This window comes from Marmota monax, unplaced genomic scaffold (genome assembly GCF_021218885.2).
Source record: "Marmota monax isolate L192 unplaced genomic scaffold, Marmota_monax_Labrador192_F-V1.1 WCK01_AAM20220418_F8-fsc00022, whole genome shotgun sequence".
NCBI lineage: Eukaryota > Metazoa > Chordata > Mammalia > Rodentia > Sciuridae > Marmota > Marmota monax.
In genome coordinates this window covers 12,619,013-12,642,004 of record NW_026695215.1, presented here as the reverse complement: position 1 = coordinate 12,642,004, position 22,992 = coordinate 12,619,013, and the positions used below count along the sequence as shown (strand labels likewise).

Sequence of the window (22,992 nt, the reverse complement as noted above, 5' to 3'; positions counted from 1 at the left end):
GCTTTTAAAGGCCACAATTTCCAAGTTGCATATAATATTAACAGGTAAAAACCAATCTTTGTTGCACGTATTTATTAAGCTGCCTAAAGATTTTTTTCAAAGTATGAATTCTTACATCACAAAAGACAAAAACATAAATCTCACCAATATTTTTCGAGAAAGGACGACTGTTATAAAACAATACAGATAATTCAGACAAATAAATTTGTTATCTCAGCATTGTCTCTGTAAAGAGTCTATCCATACATGCTAGTTACTATAATCTTCCTAATTTTTCAACCCCTAAAATTAATTCAGTAAAGACATAAGGATAGTTAATAAGCAATCAGATATTACCTATCCATCAACTAACAATCACTTCTCATTTTAATTATTCTAGAGCTACAATTAAAAAGCATTACGATTTAATACATATTCGCAGGTACTGCTGAAGGGCCCTGTCCCCTACTCCAGCAGAGCTCCGCCGTCGTTTCGCAGTCGGTGAGCGTCGGAGCCCGCCGGATGGAGCAGCAGGCGGCTCCGCGTCCCCAAGGCTACCGCCGCGGAACTCGTCGCAGCCCGCCCGGCAGGCCCGAGCTGGGCAGCCGCCCGTTCCTCCTGGACCCTTCGGACGGAGCAGGGAAATCGCTTGGCCCAGTAGCAGGAAAGGGTTTCCACCGGCCGGCTGGGGAAGCAGGCGGGGGGCCTGGGAAAGCCTGCCCCTCCTCGCCTTTCCTCGGCGGCTAGGGCGGCCCTTCCCGAGACACCAGGCCGCGTCGGTTCCCCTTCATCCTATTTTCCCTTAAATAAAGCATATCGAGGACTTCGTTCTTCTCGTGCACACTCAGGAAAATCTAAAATGCCTTCATAGAAGAGACGCCAAATACGCAGTTCCTAACCAGTCCACCGCGACTCACGCCCCGCCCCCGCCGCTGGGCGCGGGAGCTCTGGCCCCCGCTCCCCGCCCCGCCCCGCCTCCGGCGCGCGCCCCACCGTATAAGGCCGGAGAGAAGGCCGCCCCGCCCACTCAGAACTCCCCCACAGATGCTCCGCCCCCGCGCCGTCCCGAGGGAAGGGGGCTGCAGTTGGCTTTTCCAGTTCTTTTCTTTTCTTCCCCTCTCCCAAGACAGATCCTTCCTTCACCCAGTGGCAATGGGCAAGGCCCCATAAAACTCGACAATCACAAAAGACGAACTACTACTAAGTCTCCTCCAGAGCTTGCGAGTTTATCCCTCCCTCGAACGCTGGAGCTCCGCCCTTACTGAGCGTCCCCACAGCCGCCCCCACAAGCCCGCGCTTACGCTTTCCGGGCAGCGCGCGTCGCGCTCGCTCCGCCTTGCCGGCCCCGCCTCCGGCCCCCCGTCGCTCTCTCTGGAGAGTCCGCGAGTACGAGCAGGGGCGTGCGGCGTCAAGGACGCGCGGGCGCTTCATCCTTCCCACCTTCCTACACTGTTGCTACTTTTGGGTGTGAGACATCTCAGCTCCTCTTCCCCTTGCGTGAGTTCCTCCTCTCCTTTCTTCACGGACGCTCGCTTGCTCGCAACCGGCTGACCGGCGCCGCCGCAGCTCTCCCGCCCGGAGCGGGCAGTGCGCGTGCGCGCGGCCGCGCGCGCGTGGCCGTCGGGTCCCCGCGCTCCCTCCCCCTCCCGCTCCTCTATAACTTGGCTGGCGAGGGGGAGGTGCCGCCGGAGTCGGAGGGCGGGGAGCTCGGAGGAGGGAGCTGGAGAGTTGTGGGGACTAGTGACTGGGAGAAGTCGCAGCCTGTTCGGGTCGGCTCCTTCCCGCTCCCAGTCTCCCTCTCTCACACACCTACTCCGCCTCCCGTCCCGGCCGGCGCCCTCGCGCCTTCTCCCGCTCGGGGTCCCTGCGGTCGCTCTCTGTGCCGCGACGCGGTGGGGGCGCCCCGGGGTGCCCTCGCCCTCCCGGTCGCGGGCGGGCGGGCGGGATGTGGCGCCTGGTGCCCCCGAAGCTGGGCCGCCTGTCCCGCTCGCTGAAGCTGGCGGCGCTGGGCAGCCTGTTGGTGCTGATGGTGCTGCACTCGCCGTCGCTGCTCGCCTCCTGGCAGCGCAACGAGCTGACCGACCGGCGCTTCCTGCAGCTCAATAAGTGCCCGGCGTGCTTCGGCACGAGCTGGTGCCGTCGCTTCCTCAACGGGCAGGTGGTGTTCGAAGCGTGGGGCCGCTTGCGCCTGCTGGACTTCCTCAACGTGAAGAACGTCTACTTCGCGCAGTACGGCGAGCCCCGCGAGGGCGGCCGCCGCCGAGTGGTGCTCAAGCGCCTCGGCTCGCAGCGCGAGCTGGCGCAGCTCGACCAGAGCATCTGCAAGCGGGCCACCGGCCGGCCCCGCTGCGACCTGCTCCAGGCCATGCCGCGCACCGAGTTCGCGCGCCTCAACGGCGACGTGCGCCTGCTCACGCCCGAGGCGGTGGAGGGCTGGTCGGACCTGGTGCACTGCCCCTCGCAGCGCCTACTTGACCGCCTGGTGCGCCGCTACGCCGAGACCAAGGACTCGGGCAGCTTCCTGCTCCGCAACCTCAAGGACTCGGAGCGCATGCAGCTGCTGCTGACCCTGGCCTTCAACCCCGAGCCGCTGGTGCTACAGGTAGGCGCGGGGCTGGGCGGGGGGCGTCCTGCCGAGCGGCGGCGGGCGTGGGAAGGGGCGGCGCCCGGTGCGGAGGGCGACCTGCTGTTGGAGAGGCTGCGCCTGTCACCGGCACTGGAGAGCATCTCCGATTCGTCTGCGGATCCTTCAACGCCAGAGGGAGTGCGTCTCGCACGCTCCCAAAAATGTCTCTCCAGCGAGTTCCCTTCCGCCGCCCTCCCGGCCTTTCTGCTTTCATTTGCCTGGCTATGGGTCCACCGCGCCCCGCGACCCAGCCCTGGAGCTTGCAGTTCTTCCCGCGTGGTTTTGTGCCACTCTCGCGCTGCCCTTCGCCGTCCCCTCTGGCCGGCCTAACTTCGGCCCCGAGTCTTTGTTTTACTTCAGTTCATTTACCTGGCAGTCTTTCAAAAAAGCCCATTGGGGACCATGAGGTCAGCGAGTGGGACAGTGGTCCGCGACGGGGTTAATCCAGGAGTCCTGCTTTGGGCGGGAGTAGATCTGAGATGTGGGGGAAAGGGGACGCTAAGGCCACGCCGGACATTTTCATCGTGATCTGTGACCTGCCCTGTTCATCTGCTAATCAGCTTGAAAGGAGATGAAATGTTAGGCCGGCGAGAAATGGAGAAGGAGGTTCTGGCGTCTTACCTTATTCTTTGCTTCCTTCTGACTTTGTTTTGGAAGTAAATGGCCTTTTTAAGATAGTAGGATGGAATCTTTTTACTGGTGACAGCAAAGAAAAGAAATGTTTGCCTTTGGAGTAGTGGAGTTACTGCACACTCCCGGCTGTAGGCTGTAATGTGTCCTTGGATGGTGATTACAGCTGTGGGGTTGTGATCCCTCTTTGGTAACTCAGGAAAAGTTACTGTGCCCCCCTTTCATGCCAATTTTGCTGTATTTCAAATAGAAAAGGGGAAAAGTGACTCAAAATTAATCAAGTAATTTTGGTTACTTGTATAGTATAGTTCGATGCCCTTTCTGTTCTGCCAAGAATGTCACTAATGGCTGGAGAATTTGTAAACAGTGTCTTTTTTTTTTTTTTTTATCTAAAATGCATTACTAGGAATGTGCAGTATTTATTTAAATTGTTTTCTTTTCTCAAATTCTCCACTATTCATCTTAGCTAAAATTAACCAGTTTTGTTCACTCAGTTTGACCAAATAATCATAACAGATGTTTTGCCTCAAATTAAGTGTAGTCAATTTTAAGCTTAATCAATTTTAAGGTGTCATGGGACATATGTAATATTTTTAAAGTTCAGATTGCATATAATGGTGCTGTGTCTTTGAAAAGTGAATGATGTATAAGGCTAGATAAACTTTCTTGAAGAAATTTACTTCAGGCTGTAGTTCAAAAACTAGCCAGTCTTCCTAAGGTTGAGCCCATATTTATGACATATATTGACAGTTGAATTTTATTTTTATTTAAATATCTTTTCAATTTAAGAAATATAAATCTGTTTTATCTCTGCAAGGTTATTCCATTGAAAAGCTTTAGCAGTGTAGTTTGCTGAAGTAGATAGTCTGTCAAAAACTGGGACCCCACAGTTTAGTAAAGAACTATCTTAGTAATATATTTCCTGCATTTAAAATACTGGCTGCCTATTGAAAGATTTCTGTCAGGTAGTTCTGAGTATTGATGTATTAGGAACAAGTAATATTAGGACTAATATTTTAAAACCTGTCAAGTTCTTTATAACCATAAACTTAGTCATGATATCCGAGTTTGAGAAACTCTAGTATGTGATCTATACTGTTAAATCTGCTTTATCCAGGAAGCTTTTATGTTTTGTTGGAAGTTGTTTTGGCATTTTCAGTTTGTTTTACACTTGACGATTATGTGTTATTTACATCTTTTGCAATGAACAGCATTTTCAAAAATCACAATTATTTTCTTATTGAAAACTTCGTAACACAATTGCTCTGAGTGAATAGTTTGTAGTATGTGAGAAAATATGTGTCAAATTTGTAGAATGTTACATTTGTAAATTGCATTTTTAATTTAGACATTCCAGTTTTCAGGAATGGTACTAATACCACAGAGCCAATTGCATACCATGGAATACATATTTTGGAGTCTTTACCAATCAATCATATTGACATGTTAATTTTTTCTTAACCTGTTAAAGAAGAATAAGACTTTTTAAAATAAGAGACCTTCATTGAGCTGTTTCTTTCCTTAGAATCCCTTAATCTTTGGTAAAAGTCAGTTCAGAAGTATAAGCAATATAATTGAGGATTGATGATAGTATAAAATACTAAAATGAAAAGAATCTCAAAATTGTTCTGAAGTACAAAATTTTATACTGTAAGCCAAACCATGAGGTTAATTAACTTTTTGTTAACTAGGAAAACACAATACAATTTTTAGTATATATAAGTTTCTATAAAACTATAGTTTCTTATGGTATGTTAGGATATTAATTCTGATAGGAAAAATCACTCAAATTTGGCTCTCTACTTAAATACATTTTCTGCTTCATGTACTTTTAAATAAAGGGTACCAGTGTGTATTTTACAGCTTAAAGAAGAACTCACTTTTTTTTTTTTTTTTCCAGGAGAGGGAGCTACTTAATGAATTTTTGGACAGTTTGTGACAAACTAGATTTTTCTTGTATTCTATTGTCCAAAAATTATCTAGTTTGGAAATTAATTCTGAACTAACTTCTCAAATTGTTCTTATTGAAATTGTTTATAGTAAATATGCTTCCAGGCCTACATTTGAAAATCTCTTGACATGATACTAAAGAAAGAACCTAAGAATACGTATTAACTTATCCCATTCTCCTCTTCTGATTTTAAGAAACAATAAAAAATTAAAGTTTCTATTGTGCCTGGAAGGAGCTGTGAAAGGTATTATCTGTGTGATTTTGTGCAAGGCTGTATAGATTTGTAATATAAATTTCCCAGTGTGAAGGAATCGGTATGGATGTACACTTTTTTCTTATTATTGGATGGTTTTAATAGTTTATAGCAGCTTATAGACTTATTCTCTTAGGAATGTTTTTCTGACATAGAATTGCCTTCCGAAAAAAATTTTATAAACTTCAAGCAACAAGATAATGCTAGTAGTGCCTTAATCTTCTATTCGGATACCTTCTTTTTGTCTTCACATTTTTTTCCACTTCACCAAGAGGTATATTTTAATGCCAAGTTTGCTATAGTCTTACAGCAGAAGAAGAGCATTGTTGATTTTTGTATTGTGTAATAGCAGTCTTGGAATATTAAAAAATTGAGGTGTCATGGTAATTGGCAAGATGACAAGTTATTTTGTTGGTAAATTTTCTGTTAGTATTTGTACTTAACCTGTTCTTGAATTTACAGAGGACTGTGGGGCCAGGGAGGATTTTATGCTGTTTGGATTTCTTGAAGCCCAGACAGTATCTCTGACTTTGACCTGGTTACTGGAGATGAGTTTGTTTCTAGAAAATGAAGAAAGCTGTTGGGGAGGAGCTGAAAATTTATTTTACTTCATATTTGTCGAACTTCATTTGCCTTAAACTTTTTGAATCATAGTTTTATCAGGACTTAAATTTTATAGTATGTAACTATCATTGCTTAGGATATTGTTTTTGAGCTCTCATTTTATTTCTTATTAATGGAAAAATATCTGCAAAGTATTTATATAGGGCCCGATACATTGTAAGCACTCTATGACAGTAAATAAGATAAAAGTAGTAACTTTACTCATTTAGTGCATTTGAAGAGCTATTTTGAAGCTTACTTGGGGTACGGATTATCTTAAAAAATAGTGGAAATTCTAACTGTAAACCATACCTGTAGTTATAATGATTTTGCCTGGTCCTACCTTAAGGAATGAATTTTTATACAGTACTTTGAATGATGTTTTTATCTTAAAAATAATATTTAGAGTGACATATACTTTGAAGTGCACTGCTGAAAACACAGTTTTTAAAATCAACAAGGAAAAGATTATGGCTACTTAGCTAATTGTGTTGATTAGGTTGCTAAACTTTTTTGGTGGAACTCACTTTCCTCCCTGTAAATTGAGGCCATTTGGTTAGTTAGGTCCCTTCCCTTTCAGACTCAACATACTGGAGCTCTCAAATTCTTGATTTGAAAAATTATAAATATTTTTGTTTTTTCCTGTTTTAGCTGTTTGTGGAGTTCAGCTTTAACTGATGGATCCAATTAAGCTTTTCTAAAAGCGGGTTGTAGACTTGTATACAAGGTCTTTGCTCAGATGTGAGTTAGAGGCTAGGATAGATAACTTTATTGCAAGTCTTTCTGCTACCCCTAGATTTTTATATGTATGAAGTCAGATTAAAACAAAAAAACAGATTTCCATTAAGGGAAAAAACTAGAGTTAAATATGTGTTATGGGGCACTAGTTTGTTGGAAGCATGTTCCCTACTCTTGTCTTAAGAGTTTTTCAAGCAGCAGCTTAGGGAGACACCTACTTTTCTTCCACTGGCTGCTGCTGTGGTAACTGAACTGTATTCCCAAATTTAGGCTTCCAAGCACATTAGAAGTAGTTCTGAGTAGACTACTTTTTATCTAATAAGTTCATAAGATTTTGAACTTCTGTTTTTCCATTTAAGGTTTTATGATACTTTTGACTTAAATATCCTTCATAAAAAGAACTAAAATAATACAACAATTCTATGTACTTTAGGTCCTAAAAAGGAGGGAGACTTCTTTATTTTAGAAAGACCCTAGAAAGAGACAGTTGCCCTTAAGATCAGTGTAACATAATCATTTGACACCTTGGTCTAGTGTCTAGATTTTTCCAAATCTTTTAACCATTATTAGTTTTGTCCTTTCTATGTTTTTTCTCATCTTTGATTGTTCTTTATATTTCTGCTGCATGAGCTAGTACATGTTCTTTACACATGTAGCTGGGGAATAGTAAGCTTTTTTGTGTGTGTGGATTCTGCTTTCTGGACATGGGTGGCCAGTTTCCCAGGAGATTGTCATACTGATTTTTATTCTTTGTTTTTCTGGCTTGTAGGCTGTAGCCCACTTTCTTTGTTACTGTCATTGCTGCTAACTGTTCACAAAATGCTGACTTTTTCTTTCTTTCTACTCATTACTTATATATTAAATCATTAGTGACCTTACCTTTGTTTCTTTTTACACGAACAATGAACTTTAATAAATAGTTAAAAAATGTCTGAAGACTGAAAATTGCTAGTGTACGATGAGGATGGTATTCATCTTATTTATACAACCTAGAAAGCTGTAAACTATATTTCAAAATATTTTATCCAGTCAATAGATTGTTGATAAGAAGTTATCTGTGAAATACCTGGGACTTTATGGACTTACAGTCACAACTGAATTTTGTTTGTTCATTTGTCAAATAGTCTTATTACAAGGCATTTGGACTGAAAGGATGGAAAGCCAGCCCTAGACAAAAATTAGCGTACTGTGTAGTATATAGTGTGTGCATGAGGTATAACACATTGCAATCAATATGGCATAATAAGCCTTGAAATAGTATATATGCACACTGCCAGGTAACTGGGCATATCTTAATAGGAATGGGTATGAGAGAAAGTTTCAGGGAGTAATTAAGTTCTAATGATAAATGAAATTTTGCCAGTGTGGAGGTGGGGGGAGGGAGTGGCAGGAGTGTTGGGGACAGTACTGAAATAGCTTCCCATTCACATTCTTATTACCACAGAGTTGTTGAATGGCATAAAGCAAATCACTTCAATTATAAAGCTTTTTACAGTATATTCTTTGCAAGTCAGCTGTTTCATTTTCAGACATCTATAGTAGTAGAAAAATTCTTTAGTGCATTATTTTGACATCTGTCTCAGAAATGCATAAATTTTACTTTTCTCATAGAGGATATTTAAATGTCACTTGCCTTACGTATACACATACACACACATATATATATGTATGTGTATATACACATATATATATGTATGTGTATATACATATACATATACGTATACATACAGCTATTTCTTCAGGCTATAGTTTATTGGAAAGTATTTCTAAAGGGGATTAGGGATTTGTCCTGTATAAAGTAAAGTGAATAGAGTGAGTAGTGTAGAAAATGGTTCAGATAAGAATTCAGAAACATAAAGCAAATAGTTTTTCTCTCTGTAAATCATTATAGTAGTTTAATAATTCCATTTATTAGTTTGGTTAATGTCATACTAAAAAATAGAGGTAATTCCTGGATTCTTAGATTCAGAATCTTAAAAGATTTATTATCTGAGGTAGGTATGATGCTTTAGGATCATCATGTTTTCCCCTGCTAGAGCCCTTTTGGAGTTTTATAGCTTTGAAGAGATCTGACAAGAATTGTCTGCATTGCTCAATAGTGCCCCAAACTGATCTATACATATACACCCTTGGGATACAGTAAGGATGACAGGCCAGGGTGCAAGTTTGAATAGCTTTGGCTTTCTGAAGCATTAGTGTGGGCAGCAAAGAACAAGATAATTTCAAATTTTATATACTGTAAAGAGAACAAGGAAGCTCTCTGATAAGAAACTTGGATTGGGAATGGAGTAGTACTTTAAATGGGATGGTCAGGAAGAGTGACATTTTAACTGAGGTATGAATGATGAGGAAAAGCCAATGATGCAAAGTTCTGAGGGCTAAGCTGTTTTGAGGCAAGAGGTATCAAACATGGGTATAGGGAATTTAGTAGAAAATGAGATAGAGGTATACAAGGGTTAGATCCTGTGTAGCCTGTGACCACACTTGGTAAGCTAAAATTGTATTTCAGAGCAGTGGGAAATCATAGATGTGATTTCAATAGGGTCTAATTTGTGGAGAATGTGTTATAAGGGGCAAGAAAAGAACCAGGGAAGGTAGCTCTTAGCTTGTGAGAGGGAGCTTGGTAGTTTGGAGCAACGTAGTTGCAGTAGAGGTTATGAAAAGCAGTCAAACTTGATATAGTTCAGAGAAGTAGATTCTAAGACCTGCTGTTGGGTTAAGATACAAGGGAAAGGGAAAAATAAAGGGTTACCTTGGTTTTTTGGTCTGAGCAGCTACTGTGTTCCCTATTGTGATGAGAAAGCCCAGAGAAGAAATGGTTTGGGGAAACCCAGAGTTTTGTTTCAGCTATCTTAAATTTGAGGCAACAAGAATAATAATCTAAAATCAGGCACCAGATATTTAATGGAAGAAGATGCTGTGCCATTAGTAGATATTTTACCATCCTTCGCTGGAGGGTTGTTAATTCATTTAGTGTTTTAAAGGAACCAGGGAAGTTAGTACTTTTCTACTTATCAGACTGTTTAAAGAAATCAGATCTTGACTAAGGAAAGTAAGGTAGCATTCTTTATTTATTTAAATTTTTTGGTACCAGGGATTAAACCCAGGGATGCTTAACAACCAAGCCACATCCCCAGCCCTTTTATATTTTATTAGAGACAGGATCTCACTGAGTTGTTTAGGACTTTGCTCAATTGCTGAAGCTAACTTTGAATTTGAGATCCTCTTTGCCTCATACTCCAGAGTTGCTGGGATTAAAGGTGTGAGCCACCATGCAAGGTAGCATTCTTAGGTTATTGAGATCAAAAGAAATGTATGTCTTTCTATTTCTTTGAAATTCTGTTTTTATTGGAAACAAATGTTTGAGTATGGTGCTTGTAGTTATATATACAAGTTAGAAATGTGAATCACAGTTGTTGGTGTGAGAGTATGTAAGAGAAGGTCAGTTGAGATTAGTAAATGTTCGCATATTTAAAATTTACAATCAAGTCTTTTGGGTGGGTCATTTAATAATTTACTCTAAAAAACAATTTATTTCTATTAAACTTAGGTAGTTTTTTGTTGCTGTTGTCGTTGCTAGTATGTTTTGACTTTGCTTTCCAATTTTAGATTCAGCTATTGGACATGAGTTTTAGTGAATAACATAATTTTGCTATTTTCAAGGCATTGGTTAATATTCTTGGAATTTGAGGTGGGTAGAAAATGGTATTCAGAAAATCATTTCATGATAAATGGGACATATTCTAGGACTTAAAAATCTTGAGATTGTTATTTTTCTACAGTATTTTCTGTGGATTTTGGCCGTTATGTGGCAAATTAGGAAGCTAAGGTCTTAGAGAAATTTTAGAAAAATTAGGTAACCATTAAATCATCCCAGTAATTTTACTGTATTCTTCTTCCAGACAGTTCACAAAACTGTGAACACATTTGTCTGTCACCAACAAGCACAGTTGACTAATCTGTATGAACAGCTGTTATAACATGCATCACCACAATGGGATATCATTCAAATGTGGACTTTTAAAAATAATTTAAGATTTTAAATCAAACATTTAAATATTTCCTATATTTTTTATGACATTTACTTTCTAAAAGTATTTTCAAGTTTGCATTTCATATTATTTTGTGCAAAAATGCCAGTTATGTAGATAATGTGATAGCCAGATTTGGATTGTGTGTTTGGATTACTAATAGGCTTTATTTATTTTTTTTGAAGTTATTTATGCTAGGAATTCCTTCCTTTAAAATAAATAAAGCTCAGTCAAGTGGTAGTGCATTCTTGTTCGGTATGCACTTATTTGATCTTTGTAGGTGAACTACAAAGTTATGTTTCTTTTAATGAAATGTGGTGAGGTAATGAATGATTATAAAATATTGTATATTTCTTATATGAAAATAATTTTTCTTGTAAAGTTAGCATATGAATACTACTTTTGGTCAGATAGGAGAAGAAAAAGACAATAGAATGCAAGCACTCTTAAGGTTGACCTTAATTTAATCTGTGAGTCTCTTGTCATTCATTGTCTAAAACTAAATAAGTAAATCCCAAAGATATTCTTTTATATATCATTACTCAAACATCCTTGTCTTCTTTTTTCCTGACCATGTTATGACATTTAAAATAAAATGGCCTTATTAACTTGGAAGGACGTTGGCTATTGATCAAAGGTTATATTGTGATTATTTTAAAACCTTGTTTTTTGTTTTTGTTTTTGTTTGTTTGTTTGTTTTTGGAAGAATGCTATATACCACAGCATCCTGGTTAACTCCAGTATGTAAAGTAATCTGGAATGTTGAAGTTTGCCATATATTTGTTTTTTCCTAAGTCCCACCATGCTCTGCTCCTTACCTCTCTCACCAGACTCCTTTACCTCAGTCCATTTCCTTCATTCATTTCACTGCAGCTTCATTGGCCTTTTATTCATTATCAAGAAGACAATTTCTCACTTTAACATATGCCGGGAATGTTCTGACTGCTCCATTCCCAGATTCTCTGATATTAGCTCATCATTTAGGCTCAGCCTGAGATCTTATAGGGTGAATAATCTTACTTTATCTTTACAGCATAATGTTTGCTTGTGGGACTCTGCCTTGTAGTATATATGCACTGTTGCCTTTCTAAAATTTGAAAAATTCTCAAAATTTCCGAATTGGAAAATTTTGAAGGTTGTATTAACCTATCATTTGAATTCATTTTGACTCTTGCAGAAAGAATTATAACTGACTTGGTGTTGCTTCTTTAGGCAAATTAACACTGTGCTAGTAAGATTTAGTTAGATTTACAATTCAGGTACCTTCCAGCTCTAGATTTCACATCTCATTACATTCACATCTCATTTTATTGATTATTAAAATATAACAATTTGGTTTTCATTTAGGTAGTAATAGGTTATTTTGTCATTTTAAATTTGCTTTATAGTTCTTATAGGTAAGAAGCTGAAAGCAACTTAAGGTGTTTATGTGTGTGCATTTTACCAAGTTTAATCCTTGTATTCTTGATCTCTATACATTGGATACTTTGTATATTTTTAGATGTTGGTAACTAATTTTTGTAGATCCCATTATAAATAAGAAGGTACTAGAGGGCAGTGAAAATGTGTCTCTAATTTAGTGGTTCCTGGTTATATTTGGAAGGTGTTTGTTTTTGTAGATGCCTTTTTTTGGAGGGAGGGGGTACCAGGAATTGAACTCAGGGGCACTGGACCACTGAGCCACATCCCCAGCCCTATTTTGTATTTTATTTAGAGACAGGGTCTCACTGAGTTGTTAGCACCTCACCATTGCTAGGGCTGGCTTTGAACTTGCAGTTCTGCTGTCTCAGCCTGCCAAGCTGCTGGGATTACAGGAATGCACTACCACACCCAGCTGCAGATGTCTTTTAATAGTTGTTGGAAAATAAGCATATCTCTTGAAGGTTTGGATTTAGTAAGCAGTTTTTATAAAGTAATATTAATTTACAAAATATATGTCATGTCTTTTTTCCTTAGATTGCCTAATGAATATGGTGGTACAGTTATTCTAATTTTACAGAGGAAGAATCCAAAGCTCAAAAAAGTTAGTATTTTGCTACAGTAATAGCTAGTAAGATAGAGGTTGAAGTGGACATCAGTATTTAATATAATCTCACGTCTATTATTCTATTTATGTACTCTATTGCCCTTTAAATATAGACATTTTATTAAATATTATATAAAGTATAAATATTCAAATTCTTTAATATTGATTATATAAACTTTGTCACCCCACTTCTAGTTTTTGATAAAGTGGAAGATGACCTTGGTGATTTTGTTTACTTGTTCCCAAAATCCGCATATAATTGCATACAGTATTGCTCTTGATAATATCTACATTTTGTGATACTTAAGAAGTGGCTTGAGCCGAGCATGGTGGCACATACCTGTAATGCTAACAGCTGGGAGGCTGAGATAGGAGGAACGACGAGGTGCTAAGCAACTCAATGAGACCTTGTTTCTAAATAAAATACAAAATAGGGCTGGGGATGTGGCTCAGTGGTTAAGTGCCCCTGGAGCCAATCCCCAGTATCCCTTACCTCCACCACCCAAAAAAAAAGTGGCTTCAGATTTTGCTACCAACAAATAAATAAAAGATACCTAGACATGGTAATTTATATACATTTGAAATATTTATTTAAATCTTGGCTAAGATTAACCATGTTTGGCCTAATACTTCAAATTTCTTTTTTTTTTTTTTTTCCTTCAGTGCTGGGAATTGAACTCAGGGCCTCGAACATTTTAGGCAAGTGCTCTACCACTGAGCTATATATTCCCTGTTCAAGTTTCTATTTTGAATTTTTACATTTGTAGTAATAGTCTGTAGAAGTCTTCTTTGTGTTATCATCAACTTACTTTAAAAAATACTAATAAAAGTGAATATAAATTTGATAAGGAATTCATGTTTACCAGTAGATTGGGCATTATTATTTATTAACTCCTGAGCCAGAGTTAAAGGTTAGAAACATAAGTCATCTGTGTCTATCCTTATTTTGATCCACATACTTAATCTGTTTTCTGTTGACAGAGAATAAAAGATTCAGGCTTGCTCCTTTTGATTATATATTATTTTCTGCTTTCTCATTGTGAAAAATGGTAAATTTCTTCTAAGAGGGTAAAGTGGCATATAACAATATTTCAAGTTCATGAAAAACATGGATGTACTATTTCTGCTTAACAGTTTCTGTGAAATTGTTAATAAAAATATAAATGAAGGATACAAATATCCTTCAGTATTTTTTGAAGGATATGAAATAAGTGTATTTGAGTATTTCTAAGAAAAGGAAAATAAAACCTTATGTTTTATGTAGGTTAACCAGATATCAGCTTTCTTGCTAACAGTTTATATGAAGTGTCACAGCTTTTTAACTTTTGAAAATTAAAAATATTTCAATAATTTCAAAAAAAGTAAACATATAGTTTTATATCTGTTTTGTATCTTTGTATAGTTTTAACCAACATCTAATTTAAAAAACTTTCCACATTATACTTCATGAAATATATTCAAGCTTGATTATAAACCTTGAAAAATTAAGTGAAGTACCTCTAATCCAATTAGAATTGGTGCATTCTGAGTTTTGGCTGCTTGCTTCAGTGGACATATTTGTGTATATTTTTTCTTTTCTTTTTTAATATTTTTTTTAGTTGTTGAGGGATCTTTTACAGTCTTGAGAATGGAATCCAGTGCCTAGCGTATGCTAGGCAAGCAGTCTACCACTGAGTTACAACCCCAATCCTGGATTTTTTTTCAGTTGTAAATAATTCATTAAGATAGTCACATCATTTCAGATTATATCAAATTATGATTGTTTAGGCAATTAAAAAGTCTGGTTTTTAGATTTGGTTTTAAATAAGAAAATGTGTACCTAGTCTGTACTAAGCAACTAATCCTACCTAGCTACTGTGTTTTATGGCCTATGGGAGTTTGGTCACCAGGAATACTTGTTTTTTATATTGCTTGATATAGTTAACAAATCTAGGTTTTGAGTTTTTCCTCTCAAACTCTATTTGACTATGATAATTTGATTCTAAGCCAGGATTGATTGCTTAATATGCAACTAACAAATATTTCGGCTTCCCTTGAGTTTTTTTTTTGTTTTTTTTTTTTTGACTACAATGTGTCCGACAGAATTCTGTTTTCATTAAGGATATCTGACTATTTTGATTATGCAATGAAAAATTCTTGTCATGTGAGCAAATGGTATGAATTCATTTATTAAAGTCATTCCAAAAGATTAGGTAGCAAACTATATGAAAGAATTGTAGTGCTTTTTATAAAATGAGAAATAAAAGACTTCAGTTAGAATTGTCAAAATCACTATATGAGTATAAAGTTGCTCAATGTGACATTTGTTCGTATATTCTACGCTGTTCTGTGAGGGACTTGGGTAATGAAGTGTGGATTTGACTGTCGTTTGCCAGTTGGAAAGACTCCAGAAACAAGGAGGCATTTGTACATGTGCACATGTTGGCAGAGTTCCCTTTTCTCCTGTTGTCAAAGACCATTTTACTTTACTTGCACAAAGATATGTTTATATCTGTTCTACAGTATAGCATGTGAATAATATATCAATAGTGTATGGAAGAGTCTTTGTTTTAGTGTTTGCATGACAAAATTAGTTTGTTTCAGATATTTACATATTTTTAGTGTTTTTCCTTTTTTTTTTTGGTCAGGGTCTTTATACATGAGTACCTCTGGATAATAGTTAAATAATTTATCATTGTCTAACCAAAATGTCAAGGTCAATGAGGTATTTTAAATTGGGAGAAAAAGTTGAAAACAATGTGTGGTTACCAGTTTATCACTTTGAACATGAGCAATCTGTCACTTTTCTCAATACCTAAAGGAAATTTGAAAATGGGAAATTATGGATAAAAATTAGTTGTAAAAATATTCTTTGTTTTATAGTTGATAAAAATTTTAACGTAAGGATATTATTATGTCTTGACAAAAGCTCAGGGTAAAATTAATATTGCATCTTAAGAGACACAAAAAGAGCCTCTAACTCTTTAAGTATATGTAGATTGTTCAATTTTTAGCAATGGAAGTAACCACATTTATATTCTTCCCGCAGTGTTTTGTTATGAGGTTATATATATAATACTGTCTTCACAGTTCACCTTCACTCCCTATAGTGGCTATGTCAACATCTCATAATTTTTCTTTTCCAACCTAAAGAAAAGTTGGAGGCAGAGGAAATGGCTCTAAAATACCTCCGATCTTGTGATCTTATCTAAGAAGTTGTCTAAGATAACACTTCCTATATTTCTTTTCCCCTCCAATGCTCATTTTGTAGTTGGTGCTTAGCAGTAGAAAGTATTCTACATATAAACTACCATTTTACTTGAGTTGAAAATGACTTGTTTATGATTATGGCAGATTTTTCTTTTGATTTAAAACAATATCCATTGGAAAAATCTTGATAAACTTATGAAAATAAATAATTTTGAGGCTGGGCCAAGGTGAACAGAAAATGTTGTGGCTGGGGAAAGGAAAACAAGACTAGCCAAAGATGCTTCGAGTGGAGGTAGAATTGATAGGGATCAGTTTGTCCCTTCCTCACCTCAGGATGTAGTTAAAAGCCCAAGAGTCTTTCCCTAAATTCTACCCCTCTTTCTGGATTACCTAAGGCCCCTGTTAAATGCTCTCTAGGGCCAGAACCAGGTACCCTAATTAATTGGTAGGTTTTCTGTCTGGTCTTCCAAAATAAGAGCCTATAGCTCAAGAAACTAATTCTTTAGTTTACTCTTTTTATCAGCATAGCCTAGTACATTGTGCCTGGTAAATAATGGTTGGTAATAGATTTGCACTACTGTCCACTCACTAGAATGATTGGTTGATTTCACTTTCCTGAGTCAAGAAGATGACAGGAAAGTGTAAATACTTCAGATTTGGCGATAAAGACAGTGTCTTGTCTTTGATCTGTAAGTTTGGTTTAGAGATTTTGGATAAGCACATCTTGTCAAATCTTATTTTAACTTAAAATAGAAACTTCATCATTTACATTTTTTCAGGTCCATTGCAATGGTATGAGGTAGAAAAAAATAAATTTATCTAATGAGCTGTTGACAATAACAAGAAAATTCAGTGATTTCTAGTAGTAATTTCTACTAAGAGGATGTCATCATTAGAATCTCTTATAATGGTAAGCTGATTCTTTTGTAGAGTTTTCCATCTGATGAAGGTTGGCCATTTGCAAAATATCTTGGGGCTTGTGGAAGAATGGTGGCTGTCAATTATGTTGGAGAAGAACTTTGGAGTTACTTCAATGCACCATGGGAGAAACGAGTTGACCTTGCCTGGCAGTTAATGGAAATAGCCGAGCAGCTTACAAACAATGACTTTGAATTTGCACTCTACCTCCTGGATGTCAGCTTTGACAATTTTGCAGTTGGTCCTCGAGATGGGAAGGTAATCATTGTGGATGCTGAAAATGTTTTGGTTGCTGACAAAAGATTAATTAGACAAAGTAAGTATGTAACTTTTAGATTTGTTTTGTTTATAATTTTTCTGTTGAAACAGTGTTTTTATATGAAGCAAACCTTAAATTTCCTCCTTAGATGGCAACCTTGCATCTTTCTTTACTTTACATAACCAATGTCAGCAAACAAATATTTATTTATTTGTTATATTCTTAGTCACAGTTTCCCCATATTTAGTAAATATCTTTAAAGTTTAATATCTTTACAAATATTCTTTGTGTGTGTGTGTGTGTGTGTGTGTGTATGTATGTCTTTTGTGTACAGTGTGCTACCTTCTAAGGTTTAGGAGTCTAATGCAGAATTAAGTTTATTTTGTCAAAATCTACCAGAGAGACTGTCCTACTTTCATGGAGGCCTCATTTTTCTGTGGGGGTCTCTTAAAACAATGGTTTATGTTCTGTTGTTCTTAACCATTCCTAATACTGCAACTCTGACTTTAATTTGACATTCTGATTATTACATTTTACCCAGAAGTTTGCTCTCCATTTTATTTGTGAGCTCTCTCTATATGATAGGTTGGCATAATATCTGATCTATTTTGAAAATTAAATGCCATAGGAATTTTAAAGTGTTAAAGTCTATATTTTAGAACCAATTCAGTTAGGAAAAGGAATCAAAGGGTTTCTGGTCCATGGTAAGGATCTTATATTTTAATCCCATATGCTCCCCTGATATATAAGGGATATATGGACCTTCAGATTAATAGAAGTTGCAGATTTATGGCATCTGAAAAATGCAGCTAATACAATAATATTATATTTGGTTACACTAACTTTTTGCATGATTTAGCACAGTACTGTTAAGCACTTGCTTGTTTTAATTGCTTTGATTGTGTGCTCACTAAGCTACTTTCTTTTTATTTCTTAACTTGCTATGGAAATCCTCCTATAGGGAGTGAATGCCCTGTTGGAATGTTGTTGTAGCATCTTACACCAGGCTCTTTTTAAAAAATTTTTAATGTATAATTCACTTATTTTTAATGTGTTCGAAGAGTTGTACAGTTTGCCTGAACTTTTGAAATTTTTATTCCAATGTTTGTAAAAATAATTTTTTGTATTTCATTGTATGCAGACATTTCTGGATTAATGGTTTCAGTTTTATACCAGCTAATTGCTGACCTTGGATGAATCCAATCATAACATATATTTTTTAAATTTCATATAGTGAACATTTTTCTAGTGCTATTTAAACTCTGGTCAACTCTTCTCAAATGTCTCATAGTTGGACCTTCTATATAGGGTCCTTTTACAGAAGGCCCCTATCTAGTTATTTATCCTCTTCAATCTACTTTCTAATAAATGATTTTTTTTTTTATTCACAGGAAAATTGAAGTTTTGCTGGGGTAACTCCCTCAGTGTGTTTCCATTTATCATATAAACTTAGTTTAAAAAAATTCATCTCTTTTTTAAACAATAGTTCTAAATAGCTCACTTCCCACTCCAATTAATATCCAATTTATTTTACCTCCACATAAACAAGTTTGTATGAGAGCCCTTTCTGCTACTTTTTGCTTTTCAGTTGTTTTTTTTTTAAATTTTGCTAATTTACCTATTTCTACTTCTGTTTCTGTTCATTGCCTTAACCGATTAGAATCTGACTTAGATATCTTCTTTGCCATTAGCAAATACCTAATAGTAAGTTGAGAAAGTGACTCTTGATTAGTAACAACTTCTTGAAATCCTTTCTTCCTTTGCTGTCATCTAGAATACCAACTTTTGAAAAACAAATCAGATCTTATCTCTCCATTTTTGTAAATGATCTAATGGCTTCTTATTGTGCTTCAAGTAAAATCCAGATTCCTTACCAGGGCACGATCTGTGTGAGTTGGTCCTGTCGTGCTTCATTTTTAATATCCCTCTTTCTTTTACCTTTGATTCTTCAGGAATTATGGCCTTTTGTTTTCTCAAATGAATCTTTTTACTTCTGGGTTTTCCCAAATGGTTTCATCTGCCTAAATTTCTTTTCTTTTCCACATAAAGCTTGTGACTTGTCCTTCAAACCTTGACTCCATGTAGCACATGGATGCAAACAATATGGGTATTATACCCCTGACCTCATACAGTTCCAGTCTAGTTCTAGTTACATGTGTCACAAGCCCTCCTGAATACCTTATAGCTACTTTGTTTTCTTTCTATTATAGAGAATTGACACTTTATTATCACCTACCTTCTGATCCAGTTAAAACCTTAAACTTAACACATACTCTTACCTGTTAATTACCTGTCAAATATTTTTCCAAACTGGGCCTTCTTTAGTTGCTGTCATCATCTTAGTGTCTCTGATCTTTAGCAAGAACTATCTTTCTATAAAACAAGTCATGGTCATGATTGCTCAAGTTACAGTATCTTTCTCCAGCCTCATCTGTACTTCCTTTCCAGATACCTGTCTCACACTATATCCACTATAAACTTCTCATAGTTTCCTTGACCAACTGGACCAATCCCTTTAGTATGTGCCTTTGCATATACTTTACCCTGGGCCTAGAATGCTGTTTTCCCTTGTTTCTTTTCAGACTTGTTATCTTTTAAGACCTAAAATGAGATGTTCTCCATGTGGGCAGAAATGCTACATCCTCTCCAGTACTGTAGCATTTTGTCATATTTTGATTCTTTCTATGTATGATGGAAAAATCACTGTACTAAACCTGTGAGTGATAGGAACCGTGTCTGGTTCTCTGTTGACACTGAAGAACTCCCGGTAAATATTGATGTGAATTAATATGTGATTTAAGTATTTAAAATCATAATATACTTCTCCGCCTAATAGTGTAAAGTACATACTTGTATGTTAAATAGTGAAATGTCCTATTTTGGGAAGCAATGAGAACTCTATTTTAAAATGTATTTTTCTCTTTGTTTTTCCGTCTTTCACAGATAAACCTGAAAACTGGGATGTATGGTATGAAAGCAAATTTGATGACTGTGATAAGGAGGCTTGCTTATCATTTTCAAAAGAAATTCTTTGTGCCCGTGTTACTGTGGACCACAATTATTATGCTGTTTGTCAAAACCTCTTATCCAGACATGCCACCTGGCGTGGCACTTCTGGAGGACTCCTCCATGACCCACCAAGTGAAATTGCCAAAGATGGCCGCCTCGAGGCCTTACTGGATGAGTGTGCCAACCCAAAGAAGCGCTATGGCAGATTCCAGGCAGCAAAAGAACTGCGGGAATATCTAGCACAATTAAGTAACAATGTGAGGTAGTCTATGGTGAACTTTTTTTTTTTTTCCTTTCTTCATTTAAACAGCACTGGCAAAACAACCACCAAAAACTATCTGGAAAAATTAAATTTGGAAGTATTACATTCAGAGGATGATAAACTTGCACTGATAGATCTTACATTAACATCCATCAAAATAAGACATTACTTCAAAATTCACATGATGCTTCTGCAAATAAGTATGTTCCTATACTTTGGAAACTTGAGGTATCATTGACTGCTTTGTCCCCCTCCCCCCCTGCCTGGGTGGATTAATGAATATTGTTAAGCTATTGGAAATGAGTCTGATAGTTATGTTGGCTGTGTATCAAAGGATACTTTGTAACTTAGTTTGCATTACTATCATGATTTTGTGAATCTCTTGCATTTTACTTTGAATGTCAAGTTAGATTGGCCTGTTTTATAGGCCCCTTTTCCTTCTGGTGTATAGGTTGTTTTTTTTTTTTTTTTTTCCCGCCGTTTTTATGGGTTTTTAAATTAAATTTTACACATTCAGGTTACTGTAGATGTTCATTTAAATTTTAATTAGTGTTCATTCAGTGCTATGCGGTACATATTTACTGTTAGGGCAGGATTCCCAGGTTTACTCTGTTTTTTCAGAAAGCTGAATATTTTATTATGTAAATAATTTTCCCCTCACCTGTGGTTTTACCATTGCATGATATCATTTCAGGTTATTAAAAGTTACATCCCTCTATGCCAATAATTATAATGTACACTGAACATGAAGTGTAGCATATGTTGCAAAATGTCACACTAAATGGCTTTAACAAGTGTATACTATATACTAGCAATCTACACCTTGATGGTAATTTTGGTTCAGAAATAAGTAAACCAGTATTTTAAAAAATTCAGCTAACCCAAGATAGTAATTCATATGCCAAAGAAATTTTAGACTTCGTCCTATGTTTAGAATTTAAAATAGAATTCACCTTCCTACCTTTCTTATCCAGTATCTTTGCTATTATTAAAATCAAATCTCCCTGGCAATTAAACTCCTGCTTTCAAGAATATGTAACTTAAAGATATTCATTGGTAGTTTTGCAGAATTAACATGATAGTCATAATTTGAGTGTAATCAGGTATTAGAATCTTTTATTTATTTATGGACCAGTAATTTTTATCATGAAGCTAGTCTGCCCACTGGGGGCTTCCTCCAATTGCTAAACATCAAAACTCAGTCTGTGGATAAAAACTAACAAATGTGTGAATTTTGTAGTCTATTTAAAAAAAAAAAATCTATAAGTTGACTATCACTAACATAGGTAATATTTTTCTGTTTGAAGCTATTTTGTTTACAGCAAAATTTGGTGTAGTATGCAGTAGTTAGTTCTAGACTGACTATCTAAGTAAAAAAAAAGTAATTAATTATGCACAACCAAAGCCAAGTTTTGCTTTTTCATTAATTGAGCAACTATTTATTGAACATCAACTCTGTGCCAGGCACATTAGTAGCTGCTATACATCTTATGAACATAGACATGTTTAAGTAACTTCATCAAGTATTTTAATGTAGGTATTTCTTACATTGTAAAAGCATTAATTAGTATGATGCTTTCCCATTATTTGATTATTGTGATAGAAATTCTACTTGCACTACCTAAAATTAGATTGCTACACACACACACACACACACGCACACACGCACACACACATATAGGCAGATGAAATCAATATTTAATTCCAGTTTAAAAACTGAAAGAAAAAGGGCAAGAGATCTTCATTTTGAAATAGATTGCATTATGTTAATTTTTATACATCGGTACATTGCATAGCTCTCAATGAAATGTCTTAAGTGCTGAAGATATTACTAAGTTGACTTTTTACAACTTTGGAAAGTGTTTGTGGGAATAAGAAAATCTTTTTTCCAACATTCACCTCTTACTCAGCATTACAAATAAAATTCACAATTCCAAAACAGAACATCTTTTATATTTGATAAGTATTCATTACAAATCTTAGAATGCCAGTTGCAGAGGAGTTGTCTGTGATTTAGCAAACGTTTCTCTTACATTTTGGAGGGGTGAGTGTGGTTGCAGTTGCAGAGTAGTGAGTGAGAGAACACTGCCAGCAGTGATTGCTTTTGAGGTAGTTTCTTACAACTACCATTCCCCTTCATGAGATCATGTGAAATTTCTTTTTATCTTTGGAAAAGATTGAAGAGAAGATAGTAAAAGAATTAGGAATTTTAAATTACAGGGAAAAATATGTATGTGAAAAGCAATAAATATTTTGTTCACTTTGCTATCAAGATGTTCACTATCAGATATTTATTATACAGCAGCAATTTATATTTTTAATCATTGCCCATTAATAGACGCAGTAAAATATTTTTGAATCAGACATTTGGGGTTTGTATGTGCATTAAAATTGTCTTTTGTACTGTAAGTTACTGTTTAATTTGAATATTTTATCAGAACTGTCTCCCTGTGCCTTTATAATATAAAGTTGTTTCTACAACTTTTAATGATCTTAATAAAGAATACTTTAAGAATCA

General features: G+C 36.9%; 1 protein-coding gene and 1 long non-coding RNA gene across 3 annotated transcripts in view; one reads left to right on the top strand and one right to left on the bottom strand.

Annotated features, from left to right (window-relative positions):
• Nucleotides 1-1,886, bottom strand: part of LOC124084413 (uncharacterized) — an 18,581-nt gene extending 16,695 nt beyond the window's left edge. Inside the window, exon 1 of the long non-coding RNA XR_009225614.1 lies at nt 1,281-1,886. This is a non-coding gene — a long non-coding RNA (uncharacterized LOC124084413). The remainder of the gene's footprint in view (nt 1-1,280) is intronic.
• On the top strand, nt 1,612-22,992 carry Dipk2a (divergent protein kinase domain 2A). Of its 2 annotated transcripts, none has more exons than XM_046431675.2 (3): nt 1,612-2,581; nt 16,957-17,260; nt 20,147-22,992. In XM_046431675.2, the coding sequence occupies exons 1-3, from the start codon at nt 1,925-1,927 to the stop codon at nt 20,476-20,478; spliced, it is 1,293 nt and encodes a 430-aa protein (XP_046287631.1). In that variant the 5' UTR covers nt 1,612-1,924; the 3' UTR covers nt 20,479-22,992. The 2 variants fall into 2 exon arrangements, with proteins under 2 accessions (XP_046287631.1, XP_046287632.2); XM_046431676.2 differs by lacking the exon at nt 1,612-2,581 and adding an exon at nt 2,657-3,012.